Source organism: Callospermophilus lateralis, chromosome 19, assembly GCF_048772815.1.
Source record: "Callospermophilus lateralis isolate mCalLat2 chromosome 19, mCalLat2.hap1, whole genome shotgun sequence".
Lineage (NCBI taxonomy): Eukaryota > Metazoa > Chordata > Mammalia > Rodentia > Sciuridae > Callospermophilus > Callospermophilus lateralis.
The window spans coordinates 28082725-28105194 of record NC_135323.1 but is presented as its reverse complement, the minus strand read 5'-3'; the positions used below and the strand labels follow the sequence as shown (position 1 = coordinate 28105194).

General features: G+C 57.8%; 1 protein-coding gene across 4 annotated transcripts in view; it reads right to left on the bottom strand.

The window, feature by feature from the left end:
• The window catches only part of Por (cytochrome p450 oxidoreductase), a 50826-nt gene that overhangs the window by 1627 nt on the left and 26729 nt on the right, over nt 1-22470 (bottom strand). For 3 of the 4 annotated variants that reach the window (XM_076840734.2, XM_076840732.2, XM_076840733.2), the window contains 10 exons: nt 20796-20984; nt 6822-6870; nt 5140-5268; nt 3704-3853; nt 3104-3228; nt 2651-2740; nt 2250-2348; nt 1279-1395; nt 1059-1177; nt 53-234 (listed from right to left, as the gene is read on the bottom strand). In XM_076840734.2, the coding sequence (XP_076696849.1) occupies nt 53-234; nt 1059-1177; nt 1279-1395; nt 2250-2348; nt 2651-2740; nt 3104-3228; nt 3704-3853; nt 5140-5268; nt 6822-6870; nt 20796-20971 (1236 nt within the window). In that variant the 5' untranslated portion in view covers nt 20972-20984. Of the gene's footprint in view, nt 1-52; nt 235-1058; nt 1178-1278; nt 1396-2249; nt 2349-2650; nt 2741-3103; nt 3229-3703; nt 3854-5139; nt 5269-6821; nt 6871-11887; nt 11984-20795; nt 20985-22470 lie in introns of those variants that run through there. The other variant, XM_076840735.2, reaches the window with a different exon arrangement.

Here is a 22470-nt window from a genome sequence, read left to right as displayed (position 1 = left end):
AAGTGGGCTGGGAGCTGCAGCCCTGGGCAGAGGCGGCGTGGCGCAAGCTCACCTTGCCCTCGCCTGAGGAGGAGGCCATCTTGCGTAGCTGCTCCTGCTCGGCGGGCTCCGAGGCATACTGTGCCAGCTCATACAGCACGTTGGTGCGTGGAGGGTTGGTGATGTCCAGGTAGTAGGTGAGGGCCGTGCGGTAGGAGGTGGGGCAGGGGAAGGGGTGCTTTTTGTTGGACTCCTCTGTAGGGAGAGGGAAGGCAGAATTTGGGGTGAATGGTCACCCATGGTGGGGGGCGGAAGCTTCAGACCTGCTCTGCAGGAAGCAGGTGCTCAGCTGGCAGTCGAAGCAAGGCTGGCCCTCTCCAGGCCTCCTAGGACCTAAAGCCAAGCCTCAGGCTGGACTGTAAATCCCTGTTGGAGGGGTCTGGCCAGGGGAAGTGATGCCCCAGGGGAAGCAGAGTTCCTGCTTCTTTGAGGTTTGCCAGAAACCAGCCCTTCCTCCTCCTGCTCTGCTGAGGGCTGGTTCTGGAACCAGGGAGCATGGACAGCCTCGGCATGGACCACGGGACAGGACCAAGCAGGGCTACGCCTGAGGTTGATGCGTGTTCACAGTAAGTCTCGGGCTATACAGCTCCATGGGACCCTGGGGAAACCACCATGGCTAGTGCTTGGCAATCTGAGCTCCACTGAAGGGACCTGGAAGGGTGGCCAGGGGTGCTGACTGCAGCCCCTGTAGTGACCAGTAAGGAGTACAGCCCAGGCTTACCCCGAGGCTAGGGTTCAGCCTTGCAGACTGCCCCACCCAATATGGTGGCTGGGTAGTGTTCCTGCTGCCACCAGGCCTGAGACACACCACCCTCTCTCCTGTGACAGTGACGAGAGCCTAAGGGAGAGAGCCAGGCCCTACAGCACACGGTGTCTCCTCCCTGCAAAGTGGGGCAGGGGGTATACAGAACCTATAATGGTGGAGGCTTGGGTGAAGGGCTCTAGGCCCCTGGCATGCAGGGCCAAGCAGAAGCCCAGCCCAAGGGCTTGGCCTAGGAGACCTTGATTCCGGAACTCACCATCAAGGTTGTTCAAGGACATGACAACGTCCAGGTCTGCACCTAGAATCTCCCCAAGCTGGTTGACAAGAGTGCAGTCGTTGGCTGGGTAAACAGCCACGTGGTCCCCAGATTCATACCTAAAGGGAGACACAAGGCTCAGGAGGCAGTGGAGGCCACTCTGTGCCTGGGTCAGGAAACCCAGAGTGAAGGGTCAGGAAGGGGTGAAGGCAGCAGAGACCTGATTTTGGAGTCGGAAATGTCCAATTCCAGGTGCATGAGGTGTCGCTCAGTGCCCTGGTTCAGTTTCCGGTTGGTGGTGACAGCAGCCAAGAATGGGTTCTTGGCATCAAAGGGGCTGGATGGGGAGAAGAGAAGCTCATCAATTGGCTGTGTCTGTGATCTGAATCTTTCTGTCCCCAAGAGACCCTCTGCGCCTCCAAGGGCATAAGGACACCTTGCCAACTGTCAAGGTTTCCCTGTTCCCAGTCAGCGCATTACTCTTAACCCTGCGAGGTGGCAGAGCTATGTGATTAGGGTCCCCATTTTTGGATATGGAAACTGAGGCTGGCCCCTAAAATATTGAGGCCCCTCATGCTTTATCCCCTTGGGCAGACTAAGTGCGGATTCGAGCAAGCTCTGGGAGACGGAACCCCAGGCGGAATCCCCCATCCTCAGCCCCCTCACCCCCATGCCTGGACCCTAATACTGGCAGGGGAATCACTGGGATGTGGAGTTTGCTCTGACAGGGCTGCGTCCAGCAGAACCGCTCTTGACTTAGTGGTACCTGGGCACCTGGGGGCTCCAGCAGGGATTTGGGCACCATCCAGGGGTACTTGAAGTGGCTTATAGGGAAGTGAGCTTTTTTGCCAAAGTCCAACCTGGACACGGCACAGACCTTGCTGTCTTTAAGGACTGTTGGGGACCAGGGTGTTTACACAGTAAGATTTCAAAGCAAATTGAGGACAAACTGGGTAAGCACCTCTCTCTCCCAAGGCCTGCCCTGAATGACAGCACGGAGCAGGCCCTGGCTCCTGGACAGCCCATCTCTGCTCTGGGCCTCCTGTCCTCCCACTGTGGATGTGAAAACATGGATGCCCCCACCGCACCCACCCATCACATGGGTCTAGGGAGAAAGGCCCTACGAGGATACACAGCCACCTGATGCTGGTGTTCCAAGGCCATCAGTCCCACCCACCTCCCTCGACTTACGGCTTCTGGTTCTCATAACTCTTCAGACGGCCCATCTCACCCACGTATACCTTGGCCATGTCCATGTCCGTGTGGACCACGAGCTCATACTGGCGGATGCTGGAGAGGAGAGCCAGGTGCAGAGTCAGGGCTGCTGGGCAGGAGCCAGGGGATCCGTCCAGACAGGAGGGTCTGGACTGGTGTGGGGTGAGTGACCCACACAGGACCGGGTGGACAAGCAGAGGGGGCTGGCACAGAGCTGCTGAAGTCAGATCCCAGGCCCCGGGACTCAAGTGAAAAGCCAGGCAAGACCCGGCCCTACTCCTGTCACCCTCCAGGGAAGCACAAGCTCCTTTAGCCTGGGACTGAGCTGCCAACTCCTCCTTGCTGCGTCCCCAAGGCCCCGAGGCCCCCATGCTCACCTGGACTCCTCGCCAGTGGCTTCCACCCCAAAGAACTCGCACACGGCCGGCCAGAACTGTTCCCGCCACGTGATGAAGTCCTCCTCTAGGCTGGGGAGAGGGCAGGATGAGCCAGGGTCCAGACAGAGGTGACCCGCTTGGCCCTATCCTCCAGTGTGGCCCCACATCTCGAGGTCACCTGGCTGACCAGTGACGTCAACCCCAGGCCCAGCACATCCATGCCCACCGGGGCTTGTGTCTGAGCTGGGCCAGGAGCAGGGCATGGGGCATGGGGCACGGTGACAGCGCCCCCAGCAGGGAGGCAAGTCCTGAGTTCCTGCTGACGGGGGTTTGTGCTGCCCCTGGAGGCCCATGGGCTGCTCCTGCCCTGGGCTCCTGGTCCACAGCGCCCAGGGATGGTGGTCTAGTGTAGACCGGGGCCCTGAGTGCAGTGGGGCCAGGGTGGACACTCACTTCCCGTCGTCATCACCAAGGCCCAGCTCAAAGATGCGCTGGGCTCCGAGCTGCTCCAGCCGCTGGTCGACGTATTTGCCCATGGCGTTGAAGTGCTCATAGGTCTTGTTCCCAAGGCCAAACACCTGTGCAGACGGGAGGCTTTGAGGCCTGGCCCCTGGCCTGCCCAGCGGCACCTCACATGGGGTGGGGGCGTCCTTGTGGCCCTGACCAAGCCACCAGGCAGGCCCTGTGGGCCTCTGTACCTGCCAGACACCCGGCACCATGAGGAGTACTGGGCAGCCCCTGGGGCCCTCTCCACAGCCAGCCTTGAAGCCTCCACTCCAAATGGCCAGAAAGGGGCAGTGTGCCCTGCCCACCTAGCTGGTGGCCATGGCTTTCCCTGTCCAGCCAAATCCTGATCATCTTGCTACACTTTCCTGGTCTTTAGTTTCCAGGAACTAATGTCCCCTGGGGCTGGCTGGGAGATGGGAGAAGTTCTCCAGGTGCAGAGGGTCTGTTCCTGGGCAGCCTGCTCCGTTGGTCTCTTCTGGGAGCTGGAACGGGGAGGGGTGGAGACTTCCTTGATGCCGACATGGGTCCAGGGCTCTGCGGACTCACCGCGTACTTGACACCAGAGAGGTCCACATCTGCCTCCTGCAGCCAGTCATAGAAGTCCTGGGCGTTGTCAGTGGGGTCCCCCTCGCCATAGGTGGCCATGCAGAAAACCACCAGGGAGTTATGGATCTCCGGCAGACTGCTCAGGTCGGCCTGCAGAGACAGGGCCACCACGCCGTGACCAGCCTGCTTGGGTCAGGCCCAGGCCTCTGGTGAGAGGGCAGCAGTGGCTCCCAGCTAGGACGTGGGGACTATGGGATGGGGGAGGTGCAGCCAGGGCCACTGCGTGTGAGCAGGACAGTGATGGCAAGCTGGTGGGAGAAGGTGCAGTTCTAAAAAGGGGACAGCAGGAATGAGGGGTGAGGACAGTGGCAGGGACAGGCTGGCTGCTGGACCCCTCGAGGGCTCCCAGAACCCAGTTCCCTGTGCACCAGGCATCAGATTCCCCAGGGAGAGCCCACCACCCCACAGGCCCAGAACGGAGCCTGGAGGGGTCTTGCTGGTTTCTGATCAACATGAAAGGGGGCCTGGAGCCGGGTGTCACCAAGACCCCAAAGGCAGGGGAGTGGAGGGCAACACTGCAGGCACATCCCCTTAGTAATGATGGCCACAACTCCGTGTGCGACAGCAGTGAGGCAACCCGGGTGGACTTCCTCCAGTCTCCCTCTCCTGCGGGTCAGCTGCCCTTTCCTGTCCACTGCCTCATACTGGGCTGGTGGCTGGCTGGCACGGGCTCTCCCAAAGCAACAGGCAAACAAATGGGTGGGGCCCCTGCGCTGTACAGAGCCCTGGTGCTGACAGCCAGGAAGAGGATGAGCAGATGAGCCCGAGGGTAGTGCGGCCAGAAGCAGGGAGCGTGGCCAGTGGCAGGGGACAGGCTGGCTGCTGGGCCCCTCAAGGGCTCCCAGAACCCAGTCCCAAGGGGAGCCCTGCGGAGGCCCCACTGTCCCAAACCACATCCTCTCCCCAAGCCCCCAGGCTCTCCTGGCCCCTCCTGCGTGCAGTACCCTGTCCTTGCCTTAGCCTATGCCCTCACTCCTGGTGATAACAGCGGAAGCACAAGGACAGCCAGAGGTGCCTGCGCATGACCCTGTGCACTGACCAAGACAGGAGGAAGATGCCTGAGGGTGGGAGCCGAGGTGCTGGTCCCCCAGCTTCCCACGTCTGCACTCCTGGGTGGAGGTGGGTGGGGCAGAGGTCTCCAGAATTCTGAGACCCTTTAATTTTTTAAGTCACACCCAATTCACTGGGGACTGAGTCCCTTCTGGGGACCAGACCAGCACCTGTGAAGCCCACACTGGTGACCCTGGCAGCTGAGCACCAACAGCTCTGGGCTGTTCCAACAGCCTGATCCTGTCTGTCGCTCCAGCTAACCCGGCCCTTTCAGCCTCTGCATGATCCAGAGGCCACTCCTGAGACCCGTGGGGGCCCACACTCACCAGGTCATACTCCTCGGGGTCTGCGGTCATGCCCCGCATCCCATAGCGGTGGGCGTCCTTGGATAAGCGGTTGGCAAACTCCTCGGCCGTCCCCGTCTGGGAGCCGTAGAATACGATGATGTTTCGCCCCTAGGAAGGCCAGATGCCGGTCAGTGAGGGCCCAGAGCCAGCTCCACCACGCTCCAGGCCACACGACCACGTGGGCATCCTCCTTCCCCCCAGGCTTCCAGTCCTGTCACTCTGGGAATGGCACCCTACTGTCACGGCCACTGTGATGGAGGAGGGCAAAAGTCACCAGTTTAGTATGCCAGAGCCACCTCAGTGATAACACACTGCCCGAGGTCACTCTCTTTCTAATGCTGAAAAATGTTTAAAAAGCAACCAAAGAAGGTACCATGAACGTGTGTGCGTTCTCGGTACCTTCAGGGGTGGGTTCCAGGACCCCACCTGCCGAATACCTAAATCCACAGCTGCTCAAATCCCTTTCGCACAGAACCTACGTACCTGCCCATCAACTTGAAATCACCTCTAGGACACCTCAGCTACCATGAGGTGGATGCTACGCAGCCCACACTGATCATTTAGGAATAATAAAGCAGGTGCAGGTTCAGACTTCTTTTTCCAAATATTTTTGATCTATGGTTTATTGAAACCACAGCTGTGGGACCTGAGGACACAGAGGGCTGACCGTAGTGACACAGCTGGGGTGTAGCTCTGTGGCAGAGCACTGCCCAGTGTGTAGAGGGTGCTGGGTTCAGTCCCAAGCAGAAAAAGCCGGTGACATTGAAAACTCTGAAGCCATACTTCATATGCCACACAGAGTATCTCAATTGATCCAAGTCCAAGTGGTACCAAGGAAGGTTCCACAGAGTAGGAGCTCTGCTCTGTTCAGACGAAGCACGAAACTTCAGTCACAGTCACAAGATGTGAATGCAGACAGCTCGACCAGGGACTCAACAGGGAAATACAGAAACAAACCCAAACACATGGAATTCAGCGTAGGAAAAAGGTGGCATTTCAATTGGAGTGGGGAGGGGGAGAGGGGCTCTGCCACCCAGTTACATGACAAAGTAGCCTGGGTCCACCCTCCTTGTCTCACACTGGACCAGTCCCCACTGTCAAACTGAAAAACCACCACTACAGCCCTGGAAGCAGCAGAGCTCCCCTCTCCAGGGCAGGGAAGGCCTCTCACATCACACAGAAGTCACCAAAAGCACAAAGGAGACCGTGTCACTTAAGCATGGCAGGCCAAGCCCCCAACCTGCTCCCAACCCCGTCTCACAGGCCGGGTCATCTTCCTGACCCTGGTAAGAAGTTCCCAGAAAAGAGCCCAGAGGAAAGATGCAGAGACAGACATCATTAAAAGAAAAGGAAAAAAGGCTGCGGGGGGGTGGGGGGCACCAAATTAGAAGAAAAAAGCCTCATAAGAACAGTGTCAGCCAGAGCGACACCAAGACCCGACCTTCACACACGAGGAGGACCCACTCCTACACAAGAAGCACCAGTCAGAAAAACAAAGCAGACCACCCCAGCGGGAGCAGGTGGCCTCAGGCTCTGGGTCCGGGAGGACATGCAGGCTGCACCTGGCACCTGCCCCGCTGGCCAGGCCCTCTGTGCAGCAGGCAGGTGGCCCTCAGCCGGGCTCTCCATTGCCACGCCCCCAAGGCCAGATTCAGACTCACCGTTTTCTTCATCTTCTCCACGAAGCTGCTCTCCTTGACGGATGTGGTCCTGAAACACAAAGTGCAAGAGTATGCGACGTGAGTGACATGGGACATGCCATCTGTGCCCTCTGCCACCTTCCAGGGACCAGGCCAGCACATGGCCCTGGTCCAGCATTAGGGCTGGAGGAGGCAGGCCCAGGGACCCCACTATCCATCTACAGCCTCCTGGGACACCAATACCTTGGTCAAAACTCTGCCCCCAGACAGATGCAAACCTGTTTCCCTAAAATGAAGAGACTTGTGTCCCTCTTCCTCCCCATCTCAGTCAAAGGTTCCCCTGGCCTTACCTCACCTCCAATTCCCGATCCTGCCTCACACAGCCACTGGAGTTTCCTAAATGCAATTCTGAACTCACCCCTGCCCTGCCTCACTCTAAAACCTTCAATGGCTCCCAGGACCCCACTATGGCTCCACCAATCCTGCCCAATGTCCTGACTTGCATGCTCCACCCACGTGACAGTCTGAGCTATTATCTCCGCCCTGCTGGTTCCACCTCCGTACCCAGCAGAACACTGGTCAGGCCCTGCTCCTGGATCAGATCCCACTCCCACCCCTGGAGCTGGGGCTGAGTTTAACTGGACCCTTCTGTTCCTGGCACTTCAAGGCCTGACTTAGACGGGTCCCCTTCAGAGCTGACCCCAGCATGTCAGGCCCAGCACAGGTCTGAGACTGCCCCAGCCGTCTCTCCACTCTCCACTCCTCAGTGTCTGGCCCCTTCCCCTTCCCCTCTCCATTTTCTGTCCTTCTCTTCCCTTACTAAGTTGCTAAGCCCGGCTTTGAACTTGCGATCCTCCTGCCTCAGCCTCCAAAGCCCAGCTGCGTCCATTAAAGACGACACCACGAAGGGCCTGAAAGGCAACTCGGCCCGGAGAAGTGACTATAAGAGACGTGCATCTGACAAAGACAGAGACAGGGACGCCAGACGCCTATAGGTCAGCCAGGCCAAGACCCACGACTCCAACAGGTCGGTTCTCCACGCAGCAGAAGAACACATGGGCGCGCATTCAATGTCAGGCTGCGGGGGGTGAGGAAGAGCGCGGCAACTGCACACCCACTGACAGCAACCAGGACCAAACCGGCCCAGCCCCAGCAGGTGAGGCGGGCAGCACATGGGAGCCCAGCCCTGCCGGCAAGAGGGACAGGGGCGGGTGCCCTGGGGTGCTGCTCGGCGGCACTGCTACCAGGGATGTGAGCTCACCCTGCAGCCCAGCATCGCTCTTGGCGGACCCCTGTGTGGGGATGTCCACAGGGGCATGCGACGTTAGGAGACACCCTCAGGCCCACAGCAGAAGAATGAGCCATCCGTGGTAGAGCCACATGGTGGAAGGTTCCAGCCCTCTGCGGCATGGAGAATGAGAAGCTGCCATGACTCACCAACATAAACGAATCTCACGGACATGATGTTGACCAAGGCCCGCTACACAGAGTCCATAATGTGATTCTGGGATGTGAAGTTCAAAAACAGATAAACCAGGAGGGCGCCTTGGCACACGCCTGGAATCCCAGTGCTCAGGAGGCTGAGGCAGGAGGATCAAGAGTTCAATGCCAGCTTCAGCAACTTAACGAGGCCCTAAGCAACTCAGCAAGACCCTGTCTCTAATAAAATACAGAAAAGGGCTGGGGATGGGCTCAGGGGTTAAGTGCCCCTGGGTTCAATCCCTGGAACCAAAAAAAACAGACCAACCAACTTATGGGGACATTAGATGGGATGGCTGTTGTGCTTAGGGGCGAGGTGCTGGTCACCATGGGTGGGCTGATTGGGTGGTGATGGCTACCACCTGTTCACATGACAGAACTTGTCAATCTGCCACTTGGGAAGCAGACGCACCTTTCTGTAGCTGTACCTCACTAAACTGTATAGACATGAGCTGCACACTCCTGTGTCATTTGCTCCCAACACCCTCAGCCCCACTACCAAGGCCCCCAGACAGGCAGGAGCTGACGGGCAAGGCGACAGCTCTGGGGCTTGCCGTGTACCTGGGTCAACTTGACCCAGAATCACTGTTCCTCGACCAGTGAGAGGGAGCAGTACATCCTCCCTCCAGGGGTTTTTAGAAGGATCAGATAAGAAGCAGGACTTGGAGGATCCATCCAGCATGCTGGCAAGTGGCAGGCTCAGCCTCCCTGGTCACTATCACGCTAGATAAGGAGCTGCAGCCACAGGCTGGCCCAGCCACTTGCAGGACACTGTTGTCTGGAGGGAAGCTGCCAGGCCCTCGCAGAGCACAGAGCAACCATAGCGCATGTGCCGGGTGCCTGTGGTCCCCACGGGCTAACAGGTCACCCAGTGGCTGGCTGCTTCTGTGCTCAGTGGCCACTGTGACACCAATTTCTCCTTCAGACAAGCCAGCCCAACAGGCTGCACTTTCCACGAACAGGGGAGGCCAGGAATAGATAGACGGGGCAGGGTAGAAAGGGACTGGAGAGGCAAGCTGGGCTGCCTGGGTGGCTGGGGATGGCAGTGGGACAGGGCTAGCCTGAGGGGGAGGGGATGGGTTGGGAGGTCTCCCTCTATCCCTGTGTCCCTTGCGGAGGCTCTCTAGAGCGCCTCCCTGCACACAGTGGCCAGTCCACAGGGTGCAGATGCGCCCTGCACAACCCTGGGTGAAATGTGAGCAGGGCTGTGAAGGCTTCCACGGTGTCAGCCAGGCCCTGAACACACCTCCTCCCCAGCGCTCACCGGCCCAGGGTGACATGTGCACCCACCCAGAGGGAAGCAAGAACGGTGCCCTACTACACGGAAAAGCAGATTAGCGGGCAGCACAGAGGGGGCGAGGCCGGGCAAAGTGGCAGAGCTCTGGCCTGGCGTGCACAGGCCTGGGTTCCACTCCAGCACCGCAGTAAATCCACTATGAGGAAAAAGCAGCACAGTGACACCACTGAGCTCAGAAGTCCAGGGGGGCCACGCCAAGGAGCTGAGGTTCTCTCCTGGGCTGGGGGAGTCGCTTTTCTTTGGTGGCATTGGGGATGGAACCCAGGGCCTCACACTTGCTAGGCAGGTGCTCTACCACCCTTTCTATTTGGGGGAGACAGGCTCTCACTAGGTTGTCCAGGCTGGCCTCAGCTGGAGATCGTCCTGCACACAGGGAGGACAGTGGAGGCTGTCTCTTTTGTGTTTGAGTTGAGTTCCTATCTGTAGCTCCCCTGTCCCTTTCCTCTTGTAAGGAACAGGCAGCGCCTAAGAAGGTAGAAGTGACCACCGAGTGCGGGGACAGACTCATGGGTTGACTTGAAGGCCCTCATGGCCCTCAGGTGAGGGAAACTGGAACAGTGAGGCCCTGAGCAGAGGCAGCGTCGGGACGTTCTGGACGGAGACCACCCACTCTGCAGTCTCCAGGAGGCCTGCCCCACTGCCTGCCTCTCCCGACTGGCTGCTGCCCAATCACCACTACCCATGTGAGTGGACACGGCATGCTGCAGCCTGAGCCCCACCTGCCCTTCCTCTAACACGTCGCCAATGCCTACTGTCCTCTCCAGACCCCCCGGTCCCCGTCCCAACGGCATGGTTACTTGCCGCTGTCTTCCACACAGCGTTTTCCACCACAGCTTCTGACTGCTGCATCCAGGTTGGTGACTCTGGGGAGGTGTGGTGTGTCTCTCGCAACGGCCACAGCACCTGGCACCCAGCAGTGATGTTTTACAGCCTTTCTGATGGTTAGTCCTGAGTCCTCTGCCCAGCATCCAGAGGGCAGAGGTGGGCAAATGCCCTGGAGCCCTTCTCTCTGCTTGCCCCCTTCCAGAGATAAGCCACCTCCCACGTCCTCTCAGAGGGCAGATGTACTCAGAGTCACATCTCCAACAAGGTGGACCTACGGCCTCATCGAGGAAAGGAGCCCTGCTACCCAGAGGCCCTGGTTCTCCCTCCTTAGATAGGTAGTGAGAGGCTGAGACTAGCGCGTGTCACCTCTGCCCAGGGCCATCCTCTGGCTCCAGAAGAGGGGCTCCTGGAGACTGGCAGCAGGAGGGAGGGCCACAAGCGGGGTGCTGAACTGCCTGTGATTATGGTCCAGCCAAGAGCAGGCACGTCAGCAAGTCCACCCGCGGAGGCCACCCTCTGAACACGCACTTGGACTTGGCGCCCCTCCACGTGCCTGGGACTCATTAACACCCAGGGACCACAGTGTCCTTGGGAGGCAGGTGGCCGTTCGCATCAGTCTGTGATTTCAAAAGTACTCAGCAGCACCAGGTGGCATGGCTGTGCGGTGGGTGGGACAGCTCGTACCCCAGCTGTGGAGGAGCAGGTGCTCAAGGCCAGAGAAGAGGAAAAGCCTCTGGGGACAGCTGGACCTATTCTCAGGGACAGAAAATGGCTCCCAGGACAGAAAGCCATAGATGGGGACCATCCGCTGGCGGGAGCGCAGCTCAGCTCTGGCGGGCCTAGAGGAGGCCCAGGCGGCCTCCGTCACAGAAGAGCCGGCTACACTCCAGGCTGCGCACTCTGGCTGGCCAGCGGTGACTGTGGGCGTCAGAGGTGTGCGAACCCGCCCCATCCAGAGTAAGGTGCTCCCAAGAAGCAGAGGCCAGCGCCTGTGCCCTCAGTGCTCTACCCTCTCCCCCTCCTGAGGTCCTGAGGCAGCGGTGCTGAAGTACAGGCAGTGGACGCTGTGCCAGGGCACCCCTGGGTCCCCGCTGGTGAGCCAGTCCTGCCTGAGGAGCAGCTCCAGGACTCCCTACCCACTCCAAGACCTACTCAGGGGCTCAGAGAAGCAGCCACCTGCGGAGGCCGAGGGCCACACTCCAGGCTGCTCCCACCTGGCTCCTCACCAGTCCCAGGTGAGGGGAGGTGAACAGCTTCCTGCCAAGTCCCCACTGCACGTCCACAGGAACTGCAGGGCCTGGGCCAGCCACCCCTAGACTCTGGGAAGACGGCCGCCAGGAATGGCCGAAGCTGCGGGCCCACTCTCCAGAGCCTCTGCCTTGGGGGGGTCCCTTCCCGGAAGCACATTTCCTCACTTGGATGGAAGAATGCCAGGTGCCCCCTGCTAAGGGGCGCCCATGCAGCCTGCACTGGGGCCAGGACTGACCTTCTCAGGGTGGGCTCGTCTGGCGGAGATGAGTTCGTGCACCCCATGGCCTCTGGTTCTCAACTCCAGCACTTAAGGAAAAGGGAAGGTCCCAGCTCTCTGCTGGAAACTGGCAGGAAGCCAGCAGGCAGGAAGTTCGGTTGTGTCCATTATCAGTGTGGTGGGGCAGGCCGCCTGCTCCGGGGCCTCTGCAAGTGCCGCTGGACCCTTGGAATCTCCCGGCACCCCTGTCGGCCTCCGTCCCCAGGAGCCCGGGAATTGCAACATCTGGCAGTTCCAGCAGGGAGGGGTCAGGACTGGAGACCAAAGCCTCCCGTGATCCCCTGCGGCTGGGGCGACCCCCCTTCTGTATGGACCAAGGGAAGGAGAGAACCTTTCCAACCCCGACTGAGTCTCCTTGGTAACTGTTTATATCACAGCCCTTCTCCCTGCACCCTCCCCCTTCCCACTTACAAAAAAAAAAAAAAAGGAAGTCCTGTCTGCGAACAAAGCTCCAGCCAGCCAGGCCTGCAGGTTGCTATGGCAGGGCTGCTGCTCCTGAGGAAGCTGCCCGAGCCCTGCCAGGGCGTCTCAGGCCCCATTACATGAGCTCTGAGTCCATCTTCCACCAGGAGAGAGCCATGGAGCCTGAGACACTAGGTATGTGCCACCTGGGAGTGTCCTGGGAGGACCAATACCTTACCATGTGCAGAGGGGCCTGCAGGGAAGCATCCATCTGTCTTACGGAGGCCCCTCCCCAGGTACCCAGCACAGATGGTTGGAGAGGCAGCAGCTGGGCCAGGCCCGAGCCCAGACACCACGTGGCTCCAGAACGGAGCATGCAAGGTTCCAATTAGGCTTTTCCACCCCTAAATTGGGAGCAGAAGGCTCTGGTTCAGGCCTCAGCAGTTAGCTGCAGTCCACCCAGCGGGCAAGAGGAGGAAACACAGGGTCACCTGGACGAAACACTGGGCGAGCAGTCCCAGGCTACATGGAGCCTCACTCTGAAGACTGCAATTCAAATTTAATTTTCTGCCCAGCAGGACTGATTCCTTCTGGGCCTCCCCTCCTGGGCAGCCCATGGAGACTGCGCCCCTGCACAGCTTGGTGCCTGGCAACCAAGCTCCGCAGGGTAAGAGACACCCAAAGTGCAAGAGGAAGGATGAGAGAGAGGCCAGGAACACAATGGCAGCAGAGGTGGGTGGCCAGCCTCGGCGAACCACAGAAGATAGTCCAGGAAGGTCCAGGCCTCCACCACAGGGACCAGCAGAGCCCCAAGGGACTCTAGGGAGGCAGACCCCAAGAAAGACCCGCCTTTGGTGAGGGCAGACAAGGCAGCTTTCCGAGGACACGGGTCTCTGCATCAGGAGGGCGCTGGCCTTGGCCAGGACTGGGAACATCCACAGCCACTGTGGCCAGCACCAGGCTGAGTCAGCTTCTGCACACCCCCACCAGTTGGGCCCCGGCACTGCTGCCAGGGTCCAGGGGCCCTGGGCATATTCCAAGAGCAAATCTCATGTCCTTCCTGGGTCCCTAGGCCTTGTCATTCAGGGTGCTCCTGGGCCTCTGCCATGTCCCTTCAGCATGTATTGATAAGCACGCAGACGAGAACAAGACTCACGGCCCAAGAAACCCGCCACTGGCCCAGGTGGCCTAGTCTGCTGCACAGCAGTCCCCAGACACTCCAGAGACCTGAGGCCCATTTGGCAGGTGTCAGGTACAAGGGAAGGGAAGCCAGGCATGGTGGTGCATACCTGTAATCCCAGCGGCTCAGGAGGCCAAGGCAGGAGGATCACAAGTTCAAAGGCAGCCTCAGCAACTTGGCAAGGCCATCAGCAAGACCTATCTCTAAATAAAATATAAAAAGGGCTGGGGGTGGGGCTCAGTGGCTAAGGGCCCTTGGGCTCAATCCCTGGTACCAAAACAAAAACAGGGGAGGGAAGTGGGAGAGGCCAAGACTGAGGAGCAGGACACAAGGGGAGGGGGGCCTGGGGCCAGTGCCTGCTCCGGGCTGCTGACCCACTCCCTCAGGACTTGTCCTGGATTCCTGCCAGTCCTGCCCTTCCCCTGCTGCCTCCTGTCTCCCAGCCTTCTTCTGGGAGCCCCTCATCCTGACAGCCCAGCGGGTGTACCCTGAGACCCCACCGACCCAAGCTGTTAGAGCACTTGTCACTCTGCACCACCAACTGCATGTGGCCCTGAGGACACTCTGCCTCAGCCCCTGTGCCGCGTGCTTGGCACACAGACGCGGGACCACCAGCAGCACCAAGCACCCTGAGGACACCCAGGAGGTCAGGAGGGCACCTCTGCTTGCTCTGCTTGCTGTTTCCAGACAGGCATGTCTGCAGGTTCAGCCACCAGCAGGAGTGCCCCCAGCTCATCAGGAACCAGGAAAGGCCGGGGATGCTCCCTCGGGTGGCAGCAGAAGAGCCAGACGTGCCTTTCCAGCTTCTTCCCCAGGGGTAGAGGTCCAGGCTCCCCCGAGCGTGTCTCTGTGTGGATCTCACCCACATCCCTTTCCATGTGCCGAGGCGCAGTGACCTCTACAGAAGACTGACCCTGAGCTGCCCTGGCAAGACCTCCAGCTCCCTCTCCACCTGCCAAGTTCAAAGACAACAGCAGAAGCACATGATCCTGCACTCTTGATTCCAGGCTCTCCCTGGCTTTCTGTCAAGAGCAAACCCCAAGATAAAGGTCACTCAGACAAATGAGGTCTTCTGTGGCTTTTCAAACGACCCCCAGTGGGATGCCATCTGCAAAACCCAGACTGTGGGAAACTATGAAATAACTGAACTGCGAGGAAGGGGGCCCGTGAGGCTGCGGGGACCTGCCACCGTGTTAGGAAAAGCTGCCACACAGGCTGAAGCTACAGAGTGCCACGACATTCTGGAAGAGGCTCAAGTACAGGAACAGGAAGGAGATCAATGGTTGTCAGAGGCTGGGTGGGGACTGACTGCCAGAGGACTCTGGGGAAGCCCTGGAGGGACGAGTACCCTCAGGTCAGACTCACCCACTGCACCTTACAAGGGGGGGGTTATCAGCTATGGATTAGAGCTTAGGACACCTGACCCCCAGGCAGAGAGACACTTACAGGACTCACTAATCAGCTGTAGTCCATAGGTCTTGATTAGATTCTGAATTAAAAAAAAAAAACTATCAGAAAGCCAAACCCAAACAATAATGAGCCAGGAGGCTGCTGGGGATCAGATGATGGGAGAGATTACTGTGACCTTTAGGTGTGAGAGGACAGACAGCACTGTTTAAAAGGGAGTCCTTGAATTTTAGAGGAAAATATTTTCAGATAAAATATGATTTCTGGGGATTGCTTTAAACTAATCTGGGGGGGTGTGCAAGACAGGCCTGGGGAGCTATAAGACTGGGTGATGGGGTCACATGGGCTTGTTCTCCTGGGTTCCGTATCTGGGTATTTTTGGAAATATTCCAAAATAAAAAGCATTATTTCTCTGGTGCTACGGGAGGGCACAGAGGTGGGGGCTCTGCAGAGGATCTCAGGGCCAGAGCCACAGAGAGGGTCCCAGCAGCCTGGGCTGGCTAGGGACAGGCACGGGTGACCCCAGAGTACAGGCCCTTCTAGACAGGGCCGCGGCTGGGCCCAAGTGGCCAGGTCTTCTGATGATTTTTCCCTCTGGTTTTTATGTGCCAGACTTTGTAATGTTCTAATTAAAAATTAATAAACAATACTGGGTAACCAAACCCAGCCAGCAGGCCAGGCTTGCCCTGGAGGCAGACTCGCGCACAGATTTAGCATTGTGAATTCTACAGTCGTTCCCTGGGTAGCTCCACTCCAGCAGGAGGCCCTGTGCTAGGCTGGCGACCCAGACAGGAAGTGGATGTCACTCTGAACAAATGCCCATCCTCCAAGAGGGGTGCTCCAGCAGGGCAGGCTCAGGGTGGGCGTGGGGCTCCTATGGGAACCAGCACCCCTGCTTGTCCTCAGGTTCCCTCCAGAGGAGCCAGCTGAGCCCTGTGGCTAGGCAGGAAGCAGGTATGAGAGCCAGGACAGTTACAGGACCTGTGCTCCCGGCTGGTCCTTTTTACAAGCCTTTAACTGCTACTATAAACAGTTCAGAGTGAGCCGGGGATGGGATCAACCTGGGCTCATGAAAGAGACACTGACTGCCAAGAATTAGTTGATACCTTCAATCTGATCCTGGCTAAATCCCAGCAGTGTTTTAATTTGATTTTGGTCGACATTGACAAATTGATTCTAAAATTTAAGCAGCAATGGCGGGGGGAGCCAATAGGGTAGGATGCAGGAAGACTTGCCTAGCAGAGCTCAAGATGAGACACTGAACAAATCACAGAAAACAGCAGGTGTGGGGCTGGTAGAGGACAGCCCGCAGATCAGGGGAACACAGTGGAGTCCAGAACCGACCGGCCACAGCCACCTGCTTTGTGTGGAGGGTGACGCTGACACCTAGTGGGGAGAGAAGGGCCATACCCCCATCCTGTACTGGGACAGTACACAGAGCCACACCCCTCTAGGTACACAGCTCTCAGCTGGATCACACAAGTGAGTGTAAAAGCTGGGGCCCAGCACTTGCCTGGTGTTGAGACCGGGGTCCTACCCCCAGCCCTGCAAAAACAAAAGCAAAAAAAAAAAAACAAAAAAACCTAACATAACTAATCTTCTAGAGTAAAACACAAAGAACATTTCATGGCTTCTACAAAGACTCCTCCTCCTCTTGCAGTACTGGGATCAAACAGGGCTGCATACGGGCTGGACTCCCTCTGCCCCAGCCCTGTAGAGATTTTTTACACTCCATACATAAGCATTAACCGTAAGGTTAAGGGGCCACCAAAAGGCTGACAAATTAATTCCAGCAGCTTTTTTAAAAAGTTTTGTGGATTTTGGTGGGCACTAATAAGCTGATTCTAAAACTCACACTGAAAGTCAAGGGGAAAAGAATAAGAACCTGTGATCACCAAAGGCTCCAAAGAGACTAACAGGTCAAGAAGCGTGGGGAGAAGACACCTCAGTGCACACATCTGGCAAAGAATGTGCACCTAGAACATGGGGAACTTGGTGCTGGAGCACTTCCCTGGCACCCACAAGGCCCTGGGTGGAGAAGATGTCTCTCCTTAACCTGGGATTGGCTCCATCCCTGGCCTAGTCAGTCACTCTCTCCCAGGGCTAAGATCTTCTCATTCTGCCCCTCAGACCCCCTTCCCAAACCTGCCCAGCCTGCCCTTCCAGCTCCAGCAGCCCACCAGCACCCAGACCCCTGTCCTTTCCCCCCAGGGACCCTCTCCTGGGCCTTAATGCCTTTCACGCGACCACTTCCTGGAATGGCTCCTGACCTGCCTCCCTGCAGCACAAGCGGGCCACCATGCTGGTCACTGAAACCACACAGGTCATTCTGCTGTTCTATGGAACTCTGTCCTCACCCCAGCCCTCTGCAGTCAGCTCCATGTGTCCCTCCAACTGCCCTTCTCCGGCTTCCAAGCCCCTGCCATCCTGACCATGCACCCCTCCAGATGAGCCACCTCGAGCATCCCACCTGGGCCTAGGATACACTGCAGGTGCCCAAACCCTACTCCCTATCCAAGGCTCAGCTCCCACATTACCGCCTCTCCAGAGCCTTCCCCGTCCACAGTCAAAATCCATCTCCAGGGCTGGGGACATAGCTCAGCTGGTAGAGTGCTTGCCTTGAGTGCACAAGGCCCTGGGTTCAACCTCCAGCACCACAAAAAAAACAAAACAGAAAAACCCATCCCCACCGCCTGGGTCGCCTGACCCTGCACCTCTGATCCCAGCATACTCCAGATGATCTGCTCATGGAACTGCCCTCCCACAACACTGGAAGGCAGGGACCATCCTGTCACAAGGCTCTGACACAAAGGATGTAAATGTCTGTCTGACCAGATGAGTCCCAGGTTCCTCGCCCTCTCTCTTGACCAGAGGCAGGGGAATGACGCCATCGGCGCTCCACCCAGCTGCATAGGATGACTCAGGGCAGGACCTCTGCCCATGAGGAGTGTCAAGGGCAAAGGCTACTCTCCCAGCCCCCTGAGAGCAAACCCCAAGTGGCCTCCTGAAGTGATGCTGGCCTGGGACAGCAGAGCAGGTGCTCCTGGCTCCAGGATGCTGCTCCAGAGGTTCACAGGTGGACCTTCCTCAGCCACGTGGTCAGTGGCAATAGAGAGAGCATCTGGGCTCCTAAGGTTCCAAAGGCCACATCTAGGCTGGTGGGGAGGGCCAAGGAGGCCAGCACACTGGGGAGAGTCACCGGACACCCAGAGGCTCCACCTGAATCCCCAGATTCTAGGGCTCAAGGTGGCAGCAGGGGAGATGACAGACATGTCCTCTGCCTCGATGTCCTCAAAGTGCTTGCTGCTGAAGCTCCACGTTTGTGTGGTTTTTAAATATCCAAATCTAAGGGTCTCACATGGTCACACAGAGCCTCCCAGGTGTCAAAGGCATTTTAAAAACCTTTTCAGAAGCACCAGAAATCCTGGGGAGAATTCCTGACACAGGCCAGGGCCACACACATGCCCCGCACGAAGCCCCACTAGTCCCCTCGCCTGGGCTGGGGCAAAAGTGTCTGTGGCTCAAGGAAGTGTGAGTAGCCAGGGACATTGATGCTAGTTATGTAGGAGGCCCAGGGCATCAGCCAAGTGACCTCCTGATCTCAGTGTACTCGTATCTGAACTAGGCAGATGAAGGGTAGCTCCAGAGACCGAAGGTGGCACAGCACAGCAGTAGGGAAGGGGCCGTGGGGTTTGCAGATCTTGGTTCAAAGGCCAAATCTGCTCCTTCCACGTTAGGTGCCCTAGGGGAAACTCCTCCATCACTAGCACCTCGTTTCCTCATTTGTAAAATGGAATGCTGATGCCTTCCGTGAACACTCTCATAAGGTTGGAGGTGATACTAATAGGGATGAAAACTGAGAGTGCACCACAGGCCAGGAACCAGGCCAAGGGCTCAAGGAGGCACTTGCCCACTTGATTTTCATAATCCTAAAGCACATGACCCCAGTTTACAGCATGCGAGGACACAGACTGAGAAAGACCAAGTACCTGGGCAAGGTCACATGGCTACCGTGATACAGTCTGGATCTGAACTTTAGTGGCCCACCGGCAGGGCCCAGAACTTGACCTGGGAGCCATAAATGACTCCTCCCTGTGGCCCTGGCCGGGGAAGGTACCCGACACAAGGAGGGATGAGAACCTGCAGGACAGCACAGGACAAGAATCTCACCAGAGCCGGGAAATACAGGATCAGCATCCAACAGAGAGAAGCAATCACATAACAAGAGCGCCCAGGGAGGTGGTACTGGGGACTGAGTCAGGCAGCCCCATCCTTAGAGAGCAGCAGCATGTCTCTACAGCTATGGACAATGAAATGAGGGCCAGGTGGGAAGCCAGGGCCTGGACACTGGTCCCCTTGTCCCAAGGACACCCACACTTTCTCACCACACACACTGTCTCTGTCCCACACCAGGACTGCCTCCTGACCCAACCCCAGCTGGAGAGGCTGGATTCCAGCCCATCTGCCCTTCATGCCTCTAACCTCCACCAACAGTGTCCTCACAGCCTCTGGGTGCCATGCCACCATCCTGCAGGATGTAATCCTTATCCCTTACCCAGAAGGGATTCCTTTCTTCTAGGCCCTCCCAGAATCCGGTCTCCAGGCCTGGGTCTGCCAGTTCCCTAGCTGCCCAGCCCTGGGCACGTCAGGAGCAGGGTTACAGGCCGCAATCAGTGGTGAGAAAACGGAGGCTGGATAGGGTGAGCATCTTGCCCAGAGTTTGCTCAGCAGGACATTGTAAGCTTGACAGGACAGGACTGGCCTACTTCATTCATGGCTGCAGCCACGAACCTCGCAAGGGTCTGGGACACCGTGGACAGGGCCTCAGTAGATACCGATCTGCTCAGTGAATCACTGAGGAAGGGAAGACCGTTCTACAAACGTAAAGCAAATGCCCCATCAGTGGCAGCAGAGCTGATCTACAGAACATCTGCAGTGGTGCACACTTAACTTGTCTGGGCAGGAAGGCTGCACCCTGGGATGGGGTGCAGCGCAGTGCATTGGCGGAGCATTTGCCGAGCCTGCATGGGGCCCTGGGTCCCACCCCAGCACCATCAAAAGAAAACAGCTGCTGCCTGAATTGAAAGAGGGACCCAGCCCTGGATGGACCCGCACACCTCACCCTGCCCGCACACCTCACCCTCCCCCCACACACCTCACCTTGCCCACACACACACACACACCTCACCCTGCCTGCACACCTCACCCGCCCGCACACCTGGGCAGGTCAGTCAAGGGACCCTGAGATGCTGCACTGAGACCTGCTCTTGCCAAACTCGGGGACCCAGGCAAGGCTGTGTCCCTGGGTGTGCTCAGCACAGACCTGGCCTGTCAGCTCCCCACTCAAACCTGGCTCAGGCCTCAGAGTCTGAGACTGGGTTCAACACAGCCAGGGGGACATGCAAGACGATGCTGCAGCGCCTGGAAGTCAGGGCTGCTTCAATGTGACCTGCGGAAAGCAGCCCCGGAGGCCAGTGCAGGCAGCACTCCCCGCACCACCCTGCTCACGTCTACACACTGTCCTATCATCTCCTTACTATTTTTCTTCAACTAATCCATTTTTTTTTTTACTTATTCTGGAAAAGTTGTTTTGTTGAGGGTTAAAGAAAAAATCAAAACAATAAAATATAAACAAAACCACTTTTGTCAAGTTGGCTTGACACTGTCACTCCCCGGGGCTCTAGGCTTAAGCCTGCCTCCATCATTAAAAAGGGAAATCCGTCAGAGCGAGTGGTGCAGGCCTAGGGCCCCAAATACTCGGGAAGAGGCTGAGCCAGCCTGGGCCCCAAGTGCAGGGTGATGCTTTAGAAATTGAGAGGCGCTAGAGAATGCCAGGAAGCAGAAGTGACAAAGGGGACGCTGAGTGGCGTCACTTACGTTGTTGAAATTTTGTTGAACTCAGGGACTTCTTCCTTTTTCTTTCTGAAGAGGAACCAGTAGGTAAGCAGACCCACGATGAGAGAAAACAGAATCATGTCCGTCACACTGAAGAGAGACACTTCTGCGGCCATAGCCTCAGGTGCAGCGGTGACGGTGTCAGAGGAGTCCCCCATGTTGATCACAAAACTGTCAGGAGAGAGAAAGGGTGACATCAGCAGGGAGGAGCAGGTGTGCCTGAGGCCCTCCAAGTGCCCACCTGGCTGCCGAGGCCTGGGCCTTGGCCTGGACTCACACCCATGGCAGAGGGGGCTGCTCAGCGAGGCTCCACAAAGGCTGCAGCATGGACCCTCTACCTGAGTTCAGGCTAAGGCTGGGGCTGCAACTGGGCCCGCTGCACACAGGACAGAAGCTACAGGCTCCTGGAGCCACCAGCATCCTCTAACCGTACAAGGACACAGCCCTGAGGGTGGTTTCACCGAAAGAAAAAGTGGCCACTTCATGGTAATGCCTTTCCAGCTGCTGAGAGCCCCAAACTCCGCATGCAGGCCTTCACCACTGGCCCTTGAAGGACTTCTGGGAAATAACCGAGGCCCAGAACCTCCTGCCTATTGACAGCATCTCTGCGTGCCCAGGACCCTGGCTTTACACTCAGTTCACGCTGGCCCCCCGGCCCTGCTTGCCTGGGGACTTAGAGTCACTGCATCAGTCTGACTCTTAAGTACTAGACACTCCTAAGCTTCCGGGCGTGGGTTCTGCATGTTCACAGGACTGACTCCCAGCAACATCCTGGGCTCCCAGGCTCTGGGAGCAGCCCTGGCTGGCAATGCAGACGACTCCGTCCTAAGAAGACCATTGTGAACTGAGAGGACTGGTGAGTCAGAGATGTGTCTGGTACACCTCACCTGCCAGTCGCCCGCTCAGCCTCGCCCCTCAGACAGGCGGGACACCTGCATCACTAACACAAGCCTACTTTACTCCAGTAGCTCATGTGATTTATTATGAATTCTGTACTGAACGTGAGAAAGGGAATGCTGCATGAGTACACCTTTACCCCTCGTGAACTTGGGCCCACAGCCCATCTGACATGCTGTCACACACTGCACCAGGAGAACCAAGTGCTGTCTCCTGTGACCCCACTGGAAGAAGCCAACTGGAAACCCAGGCCTGGCTTCTCCTGACACCGCCTTCCATGCCCTTCCTTGGTGACTTTAGTCTCAACTTTCTGCTGTAATAAACCTCAATCCTGAGCAGAGGGCTTCTGAGTTCTGCAAGTCCTGGTGAGTCGGGTGACCTCAGCTGAATCTGAGGTGGTCTCGGGGACCCTCAACTCACCAACCTAGCACCGGACAGATCCACAGACAGCTGGCAGGTAGCTGGATCTGAAGGAGTCAACCCAGGCCAGCATGAGAGGTCCCACCCCTCGGCAGCCGCGTCTGTCCTTTCCAGTTAGGGGTCGCAGCTCTGGAATCTGTGTCCTTCCATTCTGCCATCGCCCATGACCACATGGCTGCTTCGCCACAACGCAGTCAGAAATGCCTGGGCCATACCTCAGCAGCACAGGCGACAGAGCTGGCTTCTGCCCTCACGCCACAGCAGCCCTGGCCTGCAGGAAACCACAGGTGGCCAAGCCGCGAAAGCACAGAGGGTTCTGGGCATGGGCTCTGGCCTCCTC